At 35.9% G+C, this 13,864-nt stretch overlaps 1 protein-coding gene across 5 annotated transcripts in view; it reads left to right on the top strand.

Moving 5' to 3' along the window:
* Positions 1–13,864, top strand: part of REV3L (REV3 like, DNA directed polymerase zeta catalytic subunit) — a 153,539-nt gene that overhangs the window by 53,585 nt on the left and 86,090 nt on the right. For all 5 annotated transcript variants that reach the window (XM_074333449.1, XM_019734939.2, XM_019734942.2 and 2 more), the window contains 3 exons: positions 328–517; positions 6,041–6,115; positions 13,313–13,473. In XM_074333449.1, the coding sequence (XP_074189550.1) occupies positions 328–517; positions 6,041–6,115; positions 13,313–13,473 (426 nt within the window). The remainder of the gene's footprint in view (positions 1–327; positions 518–6,040; positions 6,116–13,312; positions 13,474–13,864) is intronic.

Genomic DNA, 13,864 nt, shown 5'->3' with positions numbered 1-13,864 from the left:
CTGGTATTACAGGATGATTCAGTGAAGTACATAAGCTAGTCAGCTGGTGAGGGTGAAATAAATATTCAAACATATTTCCTACTGTTTCTACCAAAACCACTATTTAAATAATACTATAACGCTTATATTTATAACATGCTCCTAAATATTTTGTTGTAAAATATAGTTAATACAGGTGGCTTTAACTATGGGTTAATTTTCTTCAGCCTTTTCCCTGGATAAGCTATGTTGTCATTAGAACATTTAAATGACTTGCATTCTGAGCTTGTAATGTTAAAATTTTTAAATGCATCTCAAGACTAAACTTTATAATGTGTTACATTTTAGGTCAGAAGACATGTCTTCATCTACATGGCATCTTTCCTTACCTCTATGTGCCATACGATGGTTATGGACAGCAGCCAGAAAGCTATCTTTCTCAGATGGCATTGAGTATCGACAGAGCACTTAATGTGGCTTTAGGCAATCCATCTTCCACGGCTCAGCACGTGTTCAAAGTGTCATTAGTATCGGGAATGTAAGTATATGATACCATCTTTTAAAATTTCTATTTATCTGTATTTCTCTTGCCATTCTAATGAGAAGAAAAATATTCAATTCAAATATACTCTCATTTTTCTTTTATTTCTAGTCTGACGGAACGTTTTAAAGTAAATTTTTATTGCAGTGAAAGATAGATGGTGACCAGTGATTTTTGTTTTAACCCTTTCCATTTCTCTGTTCTCTAGAACTGTAGAACTTCATGTAATTCATTCTAAAAATAGTTATTGAGCAACTTCTGTGTGCCAGGCACTGTTCTAGGCATTTGGGATATATTGGTGAACAAAACAAAGACCCCTCCACCCATGGAGGTTACAGTCTAGTAATGGGAAACAGAAAACAACCAATAGATAAAACATGAAATAAAGTTATTTATTTATTTGTTACATGATAATCAGTGCTATAGAACCAAAGATGTAGAACAGGATTAGAAGGATCAGTAGTGGGTGGGGAAGTAGACGGCTGACAATTTTATATAATCTGGGAAGGTCTCATTGACAAGCAGTTTGACACTGGAGCAAAGACATGAAGGTGAGGGAGTAGGAACAGCATGGAGGCAGGTGGTAGAGTGGAGGGAGTCAAGGAGAGTAGGACAAAATGAGGTTAAAGAGATGAGAGGATGGCGATCATGTTGGACAGTGCTTCCAAAATATGGTTTCTGTACTTTAGTTTCCAGGATCACCAGCATCAGCTTTATCTGGTTTGACCGCCATGAGAATGTACCTCTCAGATCTCCAAACACAGGGAACATAATTGAACAACAGTCCAGCTACTGCTCTGAAATCCATCTAGCAACGCATAGCAGCAAAGCTGCTTTCCATAGACTGCCCCAGCCCAGGCCTATGCACGGCACGGATACTGAGGCAGCCCTGGGAGGCACTGGAGGACTCGGACAGCCTTTCTGAACTTTCATTACAGTCCCACTGCAATCGATACTTACTACTCTCCCTTCTGTCCCTCCTTCACTGGGGATCAGACTGTATCTAAGTCTGGTGTCTGTTCTTGGGTCTCTCCTGGGTCCCTCTTGATTTTCTCTCACAGGTGTTTCCCCTAATAAATTTCTTGCATATTTTGGCATCTACTTCTCAGAAGACTTGGACTGATACACCTGGGAACTTAGTCAAAATACATTCTTTGGGTCCAACCCCAGACCTAATGAATCAGAAACTTCAGCGGCAGGACCCAGCAATGTGTGTTTTAATAAGCCTTTCTGATGATTCTGTTGCATACGAAAGTTTGAGGACCACCACCATAGTCTGTTCTTACTAAGGACTTTGGCTTTTACTCGGAGCTAGTGCGTGATTTTGAGCAGCCAAATCTAGCTTAAGTTGAAAAGGATTACTTTAGCAGCTGTGTTAAGAATAGATCATAGGGGGAAGGAGCGTAGACACACGGAAAGCATTAGGACTCTGTTTCATTAATCTGGGTGAGAAAATACAGTGGCTTGTACTAGGGTAATAGCAGGGGAGTAGTGAGAAGTGGTCAGCTGCTGGGTCTTTGCTGAGAGCTGAGTCAAGATTTGCTGTCTCAGTGGATGATGGTTGTGAGAGCATTCAAGGATAACTACAAAAGTTTGAGTGTGTTGCTGCAAGGATAGAAGGTGTAGGTAGAGCAGGCTGGCAAGAAAGATTTGGAGCTCATACTGGAACATACTGAATTGATATCTGTATGAAATGCAAGTAGAGATCTTAAATCTGTATGCTTTTCCACCTTAATCTAGATTTACTTCTGGACCCACACAGTACCCTTTTAATTGATTCTGTTCTTCTATTCTGGTCTCACTTCAGAGCCACAAAAGTACTCTTCAGATAATGTACAATGGATCCTTTTAAAATCATTTAAAAGCCTTCAGTGACTTCCTATTGTTCATAAAATAAAATTCTAACCACAGCCTATGTGATCTGACCCCTGCTGTCTGTAACTTTGCTCACTGTGTTCCATCCAGAAACACTGGTCTTTCAGCTTCTCGATGCGCCAAGCTCTTTCCCACCTTTGTACATGCAGCTTCCTTTCCTTGAGTGCTCTGCCCTTCTCCAATCCTTCAAATCCTTCACCCCGCCAGACTTTTTCTCTGACTTCTCTACTTAAAAGAGCTTGTTGTTATTCTGTATCTCAGCCCATCCTTTGTTTCCTTTAGCACTTAATTTAATTTGTAATTATTTTAATGTTTTATTTACTTAATTTTTATGTATTTCTCCCACCAGCAGGTTAGGGTCATGAGAAAAAGGACCAGGTTTGTCTTGTTCGTCATTATATGTCTCACACCTGTATGGTGTTGGACACTTAGCAGATAGTTAGTGCTCAATAACTAATAGGTTGGTGCAAAAGTAATTGAGGTTTAAAAGGTTAAAAGTAATTGCAAAAACCGCAGTTACTTTTGCACCAACCTAATATTTGGTTGAATGAGGTGAAAGTTCACACCCATCTATGACAGCAACAGTTATTATGTTAAAGAGAATCATCAGCTTTCTAAATGTTTTATGTTTAATATTTTCTAAAAACTTTGTTATACATATTCTCATTTCAAAGTTGAATCTCCAAACAATGTAGTGAAATGAATAATTAGTCACCAATCATTTTGTATTTTTGATGGCTGTTTGTTAAAGGCATTGCCATATTTTGAATTTATACCTGGGGCAAAAGATGAGCTGTTCAATCTAATTTATGGCTGCCATTCTCCTTTTTCTCCTATTCCAATATTTTGTTGTTGTTTTTTTCTTACCTAGATCTCCTTTCCCTTACCATACATTCTAGCTTCTGTGAGTCCTTTACTCCTTCAATATTCCCTACTTCTTTAAGCTAGACAAGGTTGCCTCTAGCTACCAAATTATAATTTGTACAAGGTTTGATTCCAGTCCTCCTAGACTGTGCATTCTCCTGAGCCTGCGTTAAGACATAGGACCATGACATGACCTCAGGCTCATTTCTGGGATTCCATGCCACTTGTGTGTTAGGGACAATTGAGTTGGTTTGGACTCCTGACGACCTGTGACTAGTGACGTCCGCAGTGTCCTGTCCTCGCAGCCCTGCTCAGCTCCCGTAGGCTCATACCCGTGGCTTCCTTTATGGAGTCACTCCACCTCATATTTGTTCTTCCTCTTTTCCTGCTGCCTTCTGTTTTTCCCAGCATCATTGTCTTTTCCAAAGAACCCTGCCTTCTCGTGATGTGCCCAAATTAGGGCATCAGTTTTGATACTTAGCTGCCACGATTCTAGAAAATATCCTATAAAGAGATTCTAAGTTAATCTAAGTTAATTAACTGAGATTTTTCCCTATTTGTGCTTATTTTCCTTCTCATTATTATATTAAAGAACTAACTGTAATTATTGCATATAATTTTTTAAGCATAAAAACATCTACCCTCAAACTCTGCTCCGTTCTACCTTCTCTAAAGAGTCTCTCTGTTGAGACAACGGCCAACAGCAGGAAGTGAGTTATACAGAGACTTCTTGGCCAGAAGAAACAGAAAACTGAATTTAGAGTTTTCAGGCTGTATTTTGAGGCAGTAGATAAGAAAACAGAATCCTAGATTTACAAAGAATTTTTAGAGGTTTGATAGTCTTAACTTATATTCAGTTTTTTAAATTATGAGATTCTATATGTAAAAACCTAAAGATTGTTAACAAAAGCAAAACAAAGCAAAGATAACATGGACCACACCAATGTAGTTTTAATTCCTTTTTCCCCCATTTATCTGACTAAAGATAACTCATATCTCCAGACATAGAGCTATATTTATATAGAGAGGGTGCAAAAAAAAATGTATACACATTTTAACAAAGTAAAAACTGTATTAAAATTATAATAATATATACCGGTATCAAAAGATGAATACAAGTCATGTGTATACATTTTTTTGGCACCCCTGGGTATATTAAAAATACAGTAGCAGGAGGAATAGAGAGTTGAATTTTACCAATGAGAGAGAATGAGATCATTCATGTAATCTTTCTTTCACCCCTTTCTTTACAGCAACAAAAATGGGGTGAACAGGAAGTGGTAAATGTTCTTTTTTTTTTTTTTAAAGTAAACAAAGGTGAAGGGTAAGGGCATGAAGGTCAGAGAAAGCCTTTCTGAAGAGGTGAGTTTAAGCAGAGACCTGAATAAAGATGGAAAGCAGGCCATGCAAAGGATCAGGGCAGCGCTGTCCAGGCAGAGAGAAGGGCACGGTACTGGAAAGCGGATCAAGTTGAAGGGGCTGAAATGTTTAGAATGGCTGGAGAAAAAAGGAGGAGAGGTATGACACAAGATTGGAATGAGTGGCAAGGATGACATAAAGAACCTTTTAGACCTCAGTAAATAGTTGGATTTTTTTAAAAATAGAAATTGCTTTATAGCAAGCAGTCAGACAGATGGCTCTGACCTAAGGCTTTGAAACATCCGGGGAGAAATGTTTAATATATATTGTTTAATGTATATTGTTTAAATATACCCCAAATAACGATTCCACTGCTGAATTACTCCTGTATTTGATGTCCACTCTACGGACAGACGTGACAGAGAGAGGCACTGTCCTAACGAGAGGAAGTGCTGCCTAGTGTTCTTCGTAAGGGGACAGGAGTTTTTAAATGAAAGGTGATTGGGTTCATCCACCTAAAAGATTTGCTCAGCCTCTTGTTTATAGACTCTAAGCAGATACAAAACTTTATATTTACTCTACAAATTCATACTTGTTCACGTATTGTTTCTAATTATATCATCTTTGAAAATGGTGGTGTGTATATCAGGTGTACTGGTTTAATTTCATGTCCTCTTGAAATGATATAACATGATAGCCCAACTTATTTCATCTTACATTGAGGACTTGTTTCTCTCCCTATCATGTAGATTTTTGTTTCTTCCTTTCCCTATTCCAGTTGATGCCCAAAGAAAAACCCAGCCTCAGCATAATTAGGGTCTTTAAGTAAGTCCGCGTGTTTTTTCAGTCTCTTAAGTTCCTCTCTACACAGTTTTCACAGGCTTCATTTGGTTTGGATGTGATATATATATATGTAAAATAGGTAAACTGTCTCTGCCTAATGAACTTGCAAAGTTGGTAATAAGTGATATAAATGCCATTAATTAAAGGACTTTGATGAAGAGCTTTAGTTTTTGACAGAAAAAAGTGGGAAATAGGATAAGGTACCTGAAAGGTCTGTTTTTGTCATACATTTGCAGAGTAAAGGGAAAAAAGCCATTTTTTAAATAGTCATGATGATATTTACACATGATTAATGTGTAAATAGTTTGCTGCTCCATTTTTGTCCCTAATTTTCTTAAAGTGGTATTTTTAAACTTTTTAAAAGAAACAACCAGATTTCAATATTTTATATGTTAACCTGTGGTTTAATTGGAAAGGTCTTTGAGTTTTTGTTTGTTTGATTTTTGTGGGATGGGTTTTGGTAATATTTAATATAAGGAAGACCGAATTAGGCCAGCGGAGTTGAATTAGGGCAATAAGTTACATTATTTCATCTCCGAATGATGAAAATAATTTGATATATTTTTTCTTTTATTTCAGGCCTTTTTATGGTTATCATGAGAAGGAAAGACACTTTATGAAGATCTATCTTTACAATCCTGCAATGGTGAAAAGGTACAAAGATAAATGAAATAAAATATGAGTAACTGTCACTTAAGTATTTTCATAAAAAAAGAAATCTAGAAAAAAGGCTTATATAGTTTGTAGCATTATTAAAGAAAGAGACCATAATATGTACACATCTACATAAACAGAGAGACCCATGGCTTGGATTCTAAGAAGGATATTTTAAGGGTGAAGGGACCTTCGTTCATACCCCTAACTGCTTATTTGTCTTAGATTTAGGGAGTAGGAAGTAGATACGGAGACGTGATGGCTGCCATGTCTGATCGTGGTGTCCTGTTGGCCAGACCAGATGTTCAATACAAGAGAAATTTGCTCTTCAGTTTCAAAGAGAAATGTGTGAGAGTGAGACGAGAGTGGGAGGGCTTCTGAGATCTCAGAATCCTGTTGATTCCTTGTTAGACATTTTTATCCTGTTTTGTTTTGTTTTTCTTCTTACGTCTCTCTTCCTATAGCTTATTCTGTCAGTCATCCTGGAGCTCAAGTTATTGAAGGCAGGAAAGGGACATAGAAAGCTTCAGTCATCCTCTAGAGTTCAAAACAGGTGTTTTCCCTCTATGTGGTGACAAGCCAGAGTAAAAGTAGCCTCGGCAAAGTACTGAGTGTTGTTTTTCAGAAGCTCCTCTCTGCCAGTAGGTACGAGGTTCCAAATGGTACCTCTGGTAAGACACAAATTGGATATTTCTCTGGAGTGGATTTAGGCACCAAGACAAGCACAGCCACCAAGGAGACGATGTTGACTCTAAGTTAGGCCACTGAATACTTCACTGCATCACAGTGCTTATTCCCTTCTCTGGGTAACCAGTACAAACTCATTTTCTCTATAACCTGTCCCCGACCTAACCCCAAACAACGTCTGTAACGTACAGTACCAAAACAATCTTCCAGAATAGGTGCTTAAAGACCATGCTGTTTTCCGTACCAGTGCCCCTGTAGTCGTACGTTCTCATACCCGTGGAGCAATCCCTGTGGATTCTTACCTCTCACACATACACAGTGGTAAGAGTAAACCTAAATCATTTTTTCTCTTTTTCATCCCTAATTGTGCTAAGAGGGAACCATGAATGAAATCTGAAGAAGTCTTTTATAAATAACTTATGAACTGTAGTTTTACTTGACAGGTAAGTATAATCTGTTTTTTTTTTTGTGACCATTGCGATGAAGTACTTTTTAAACTACAGAGAGTGCCAAAAAATGTATACACATTTTAAGAAAGGAGAAAACTGTATTAAAATTGTAATACCCATAACAAAAGATAAATACAAGTTATTTGTATACATTTTTTTGGCACCCCCGGTATTTCCAATAAGTCCACTTTAAATTATGTAGTTAGCTATCAACGTGCCTATCTGAAATGCCTCGATTTATTGATATTTTCATTCATTTATCTATTTTTAATACTTAAAAATGCCTGCATTATTTGATGCACTGTAGAATTTTCTGGGTAAACATGGGTGAACAAAGTTTGCATGGTTTCTGCCATTTAAGGATCTTATAGTCTAGCAGGGGAGACATACAGTAAACAAGTAACCTAAATGTCTGACCAAAAATTATAATACATGCAGAGAAGGAAAAGAACAGGGTTCTGTGATAGAAAACACTTTCTCTCTTTTTACCTTTATACATAACTTATTTGTTATAGTATTTGACTGATACATAATGTGGTGGTTAAGAGCCCAGACTCTCAAACCATGTGGCCTGGTTCTGCTACTTACTAGCTGGATGATTTTAGGCAAGTTATTTATAATCTCTCTGTGCCTTAGCTTTTTCATCTGTACAGTGTTGATATTGGTACACACTGTTCTGATAATCAAATATGTTAATATCTATAAATCACTCAGAATAGTGCCTGGCATACTGTAAGTGCTGTGTAAATATTGGCTATAGTATATATGTAAAGTGTTAAAGTGCAACTTCTGGACCTTACCCTCACGCCTAACTCTCTTTCCTGGAGGCAGTCACTTTTAAGAGATTGGTGTATGTCCTTCTATTTTTCATACATATATATGTACATATATGCACACATTCTCTTTTTTAAATTCCCATGTAAAACTGGTGTCATACTAGAATGTAAGTCCACAAGGGCAGAGATTTTTCCTGCTATGTTTGCTGCTGAATCCATAGTTTTTAGAATAGTGTCTGGTACATATTATTAATAGTGAGTCAGTAGCTGTTGGTGGTATGAATGAACATTATACATATTGTTTGGGACTGGCCTCTTGATTCCTCTACTTGTTCATCTTCTGTGATCTTGACTTCCATTCTTCTTAAACTACCTACTCTTTTGATCACACCCTAGAACTTGTCCTAGCTCTGATATTTTAAATGTAAACATCTTGGTTTTTGGCTACAATCTTCTGTGTCTTTTTTAAAAAATAAAAAATAAAAACAAATTTTTTGAGATATAATTTACATGCCACAGAATTCACACATTTTAAGTATACACAATTTGATGATTTTTGGGAAATTTGCTGAGTTGTGCACCTATCATTATAGTTCAGTATTAGAACCTTTTCATGGTCACAGTAAGATTCTTTGCCTGCTTTTTGTCTTTTTGACTATGTCCCTGAGTTACTACTTCCACTCTCCCTGTTTTTAGGCTTCAAACTCTCTGGCCCGACTACAACTGCCCCATTTTATAGCCTGTTCTTTCCTTTCCATCTTAGATTCTGTATTTTCTCAAGTCCCCTTTCCTGTCAGGTAAAACCATCAATTCTGGATTAATCTACTTATTTACTTTCTCTTTGCTAAACTCTGGTTTCTGATTACTGCGAGATACAAAAAAAAAATCACAACAAATTGGTCCATTGTAAATTCATGCTCTTCACCTTCACCTGGGCCCTTCCCTGACCTGCCTTACTTCTGCTGTTTTCTAATTAAATATCTCCTTACCATTCTCCATCCTCTTTATTCAAATGTTAAGTCCTGAAGCTTTGCCTTTTACTTCATATAGAAAATAGAACCCGTCAGTCTAGAACAGTGATTTTCAAAAGTGTGGATTAGGGATTTCTGAGACCCTTTCAGAGGATCTGCATAGTCAAAATTATTTTCATAATAATTCTAAGGTGTGATTTGCCTTTTTCAGCGGTGGTGGATAGAACTGCTGGCACCTTGGCCCAAATCAGGGTAACGGCATCAAACTACATAGTCCTCCCTTATCCATAGGGGTACATTCCGAGGCCCCCGTGGGTGCCTGACACTGCGGCTAGGACTGAACCCTGTCTATACAGATACTTGATGGCTTCGCTTTGGCATAGCTGAATGGCCAGCATCACCACTCTTGTGCTTTGGGGCTCCTATTAAGTAAAATAAGGGTTACTTGCACACAAACACTGTGACACCGTGACAACCAATCTGATCACTGAGACAGCTATTAAATGACTAACAGGCAGGTAGCATGTACAGTGTGGATACACTAGACAAAGGGGTGATTTACGTCCTGTGCAGGATGGATCAGGACAATGAGAAATTTCATCACATTACTAAGAGTGATACCCAGTTTAAAACTTAAGAATTGTTTGTTTCTGGAATGTTCATTTGACATATTTGGACCATGGTTCACCTCAGGTAACTGAAACTGTGGAAAGCGAAACTGTGGATATGGGAGGACTACTGTACTAGTTGTATTTTTCACAGCTAAATACAAATAAAAAAATGAAAGCTAATTTTACCTAAGAGTATTTAAATGGTTATGGTAAAAATGGTTAATTTTATTAAATCTTGACCTGTGGGTATGCATCTTAATTTTTTATGTGACAAAATAAAAGTAAGCATGAAACACATCTTCTTTGTGCTGAAGTGCTGTGAATGTCTCAAGGAAAAAAGCACTTTTATGATTGTTTTTAGTTGCAAGCCGAACTAACCACTGTTTTTGTTAATGGAACACCATTTTTACTTGAAAGAACAACTGACAGAGAAAACAAGTTATCATGATTTGCCTATTTGAGAGATATCTTCTGAAAAAATGAACAAAATGAGCCTATCTCTTAAAGAAGAAAACTCATAATGTTTGTGTTGCCAATGATAAAATTTGAGTTTTCAAGCAAACATTAGGATTTGGGAATATTTTATAGGTACTGTGAACTTGAACAGCTTTCTTGTGCTTAAGATTTTTCTGATGAGATAAATGATAATATTAAATAATTTTTTATATTGTTTAATGAAATATATCAATATTTAGAAGATCTATCTAAATGAGTAGATCAATATTTTCCAAATGACCAGTGCGTGATATTAGAAAATCATGCATGGGTAAAAATATTTAGTAAGATAGACCAGTAGATTTTAATGTAACAGAGTACAAAAAGGTTATTGATATGGTTTCAAATTTCACATTGTTGCTAACCTTTAAGAAACTACCACTCCACTTCATTTCCATGTAGTATCAAAGAAAATCAACATTTATGTGAAAAGGTTATTCAGCTACTCTTCAATTTCCAACTACATATCTGTTAGGAAGCTGGATTTTCTTCATAAGCGTCAACAAAAACAAAATATCACAATAGACTGAGCAGAAACAGATGTGAGAATCCAGCTGTCTTCTGTTAGAACAGAAATTTGCAAACGTGTAAAATAATTCTTTTTTCACTAAATTATTTTTGTTTTGGAAAATATAGGTATTTTTTAATAAACTGTTATTTATGTTAACATGGGTTTATTGTTATTTTAAAATTAGCAAATAAGTTTCTTGAAAATTTCTCAGTTTTAACTTTAAATATTATAAATATCAATGAATATAAAACACACAACAGCAACAAATAATTTTTAAGAGTGAAAAAGGTTTTGGGGACTAAAATGTTTGAGAACCATTGAAATGAAGCTCTCTTAATTTCCTATCAAAGATCCTTAAACTCTATTCACATGCATTCTCTCTTTGCTGCCTGCCTATTACTGTGAGATTCCCCCCTCACCTCCAAAGCTCAAGACCCACCCTCTTTGACCTTTTCTTCCATCTATTACTTATCCCCAGCTCCTTTCCGCACACCATTTAAATATTAGTAAGACTGTTAATCTTACACATAATATATTCATACTCATGACATATACAGTCATATTCATAGTTGTTCTCCCTGAAGGATTTATCCATATTTTGTATATCCAATTTCTACCTCCACCAACTTACTCCACCCCCAACCATTCCACTGAAACTGCTTTCACTAATGTTGCTAAATTAAATGAAGACCTTTCTGTCCTTAGCTTTTGACCTTATGTCAATGCTTACAGTGCCTTAAAATCTCAAACGTTGATTTCTTTGATATAAACCTCATGGTTTTCCCCATACTTATCTGATTATTCATATTTTGCCATTTTGTTGGTTCTTCTTTTAAGATCTGTGGTTTTCCTTGGGATTCTGTCTTAGGCTTTTATCTTTTCTCTCTATTCTTTCTCCTCACTCTACAGCCTTATCTACTCTCATGGTTTTGTTTCGTTTTTGTTTTTGTTAATCTGTATGTATTTGACTTCCAAATGTGTGCAATAGCCTAAATTTCCCTTCAGAGCTCCTGATCAATATATCAAACCATCTTTTGGATAAATAGAATAGCACTATACTTAAGAGTAAGGGCTCACAGGTCAGAGACAATTTGGTTTGAATTTTAACTCTCCTACTTTTTATTTGTATGATTTTAGACAATTTTTTAATCTCTCTAAGATTCAGTTTCTCTAGTTATAAAATCGTGATGATAGTACCGTAGGTTTGTAGTGAGGATTACTTGAGATGAAGCATTTGAAGCACCTAACACAGTATCTAGTACATACCATGGTTCCCTGGAAATACAACCGGGTCTTATATTAATTTTTGCTCCAGAAGACTCACTGGGGCTTATGTTCAGGGGACTGTCATCCTGAAAAACCATGCTAGGGCTTATTTTCCGGTTAGGTCTTATTTTCAGGGAAACATGGTAATGCTTAAAAGTATGTTAGCTGCCTCTGCTGTGATAAAAAATTATTCTTATCTTCATCTTCGTTATCATTCATTTCCAATATTTTCGTAGATGTCTACCTGAATATCCCATTATACCTAAACCCCAGTGTGTCTAAAACTCAGTTTATCTTTATTCCCCCTCCAAAAAACATCTCAAAACAAACCTGTTTTCTTACAATCCTTTCTATTTCAGTATATGCAGCACCACCAACTAGCTGCTTAGAAAGAAATCTAGGCATTACCTCCAACTCGTGTTCTACCTTACCCTCCACATCTAGTTAGTTGTCAAGGCCTGACTATTTTTGGGTCTCCTGAATCAACACATTTCCATGGTCCTTGTTGAAGTTGCTTTCATCTTAATTTTTCCATGGTAGCCTTCTCATTCCCTGTCTCTAGTCGTGTGCATTCTCTAGTTCACCTGGTCATTTCACTTTCCTGCTGTTCACTTCACAGGCAAATTCCACTACCTCTCAAATGTCTTTTTTTTTTTTTTTCTCCAAATGTCTTAATAGGCTCTGCATGATCTGACTTCTCATTACCTCGCTAGTCCTCCCCTCACCACAGTTCTGTCACTAGACCTCACTCAGTGGTTTCAGTTCCCGAATAAGCCATGTTTTCTCATGACCCTTTGCATGTGCAATTACTCTTCCCTCTCTTCTGAGGAAAATATCACCAGTTTAGTTTCCTGCTTAGAGACTTCTCTTCAAGAAAGCTTTGCAGGAACTACCTGTGTACCTTTATATGACTAGTGTCCGTTCTAGATGTTTCATATACTTCCCCCTGCATAGCACTTGTACTATTTATAATTGCCTATTATTTGTATTCCTCATCATGAAGGAAAACAACTCAGAAGAAAACTATTAAAATGGTAACATCTCTGAGTAGTGGATTGGGTCATATTTCCTTTTTCAGAATTTTTGTATAATCTATTCAAGCAATTTTCTGAATTTTTAAGAGAAAAAGCTTATATTTTAAAACCTTTTTGACATTTTGGCTTTTTCAATATAGTTAGTATTAAATTGGTTTTAGAAGTCAAAATACCATACATCCAAGAAGTTTTTTGTAATTTTCTATCAAAGCTTGTGGCTTACTTTAAAACTTGATTTAAACTTTTAATTTTTAACAAAATACAAATTTCCAGTAAAATCAAAGTAAAACATTCTTATGCTAATATGATGTATTTTATTCTCTATATTAGTGTAATCATTGTTTCACTTAGCATTCTAGGAAACAATTTTGATATAACTTTTTTTTCCCTAATTTAGGATATGTGAACTTTTGCAAAGTGGAGCCATAATGAATAAATTTTACCAGCCTCATGAAGCGCATATTCCCTACCTCCTACAGCTCTTCATTGACTATAATCTGTATGGAATGAATTTAATAAATCTGGCTGCTGTCAAATTCCGAAAAGCAAGAAGGAAAAGTAAGGTTAATTTCTCAAGTTCAAATTAAAACTTTGAAACAAGTGTTATGTAATTGTTGATATATAAAATAATATATATTTAGAAAATAAGTGCAAAATGGATAAAGAATAAAATATACAAAGTGGTATTAGAGTTTATTAGGAAAAGAATATCAGAAAATTTTTTGTAACAGCTTATTGAGCTATGTTTCACATACCACACCATTCATTTAAAATGGAAAATTCAGTGATTTTTAATACAGAACATTTTCAATACCTCTAAAAGAAACACTACAAAAGTTTGTTTCTAATCAGTGGAAAAGCATGAGAAAAATTTGAATTAGTAAATATAAGTCATTTATTTTAGTTATAAAAGTTAAATGAGTATTGGAATGGTAATTAGAAGGGATTT

This window comes from Rhinolophus sinicus, linkage group LG05, assembly GCF_036562045.2.
Source record: "Rhinolophus sinicus isolate RSC01 linkage group LG05, ASM3656204v1, whole genome shotgun sequence".
NCBI lineage: Eukaryota > Metazoa > Chordata > Mammalia > Chiroptera > Rhinolophidae > Rhinolophus > Rhinolophus sinicus.
Note: the sequence above shows the minus strand (reverse complement) of the source record. Positions and strands in the feature narration are given on the sequence as shown.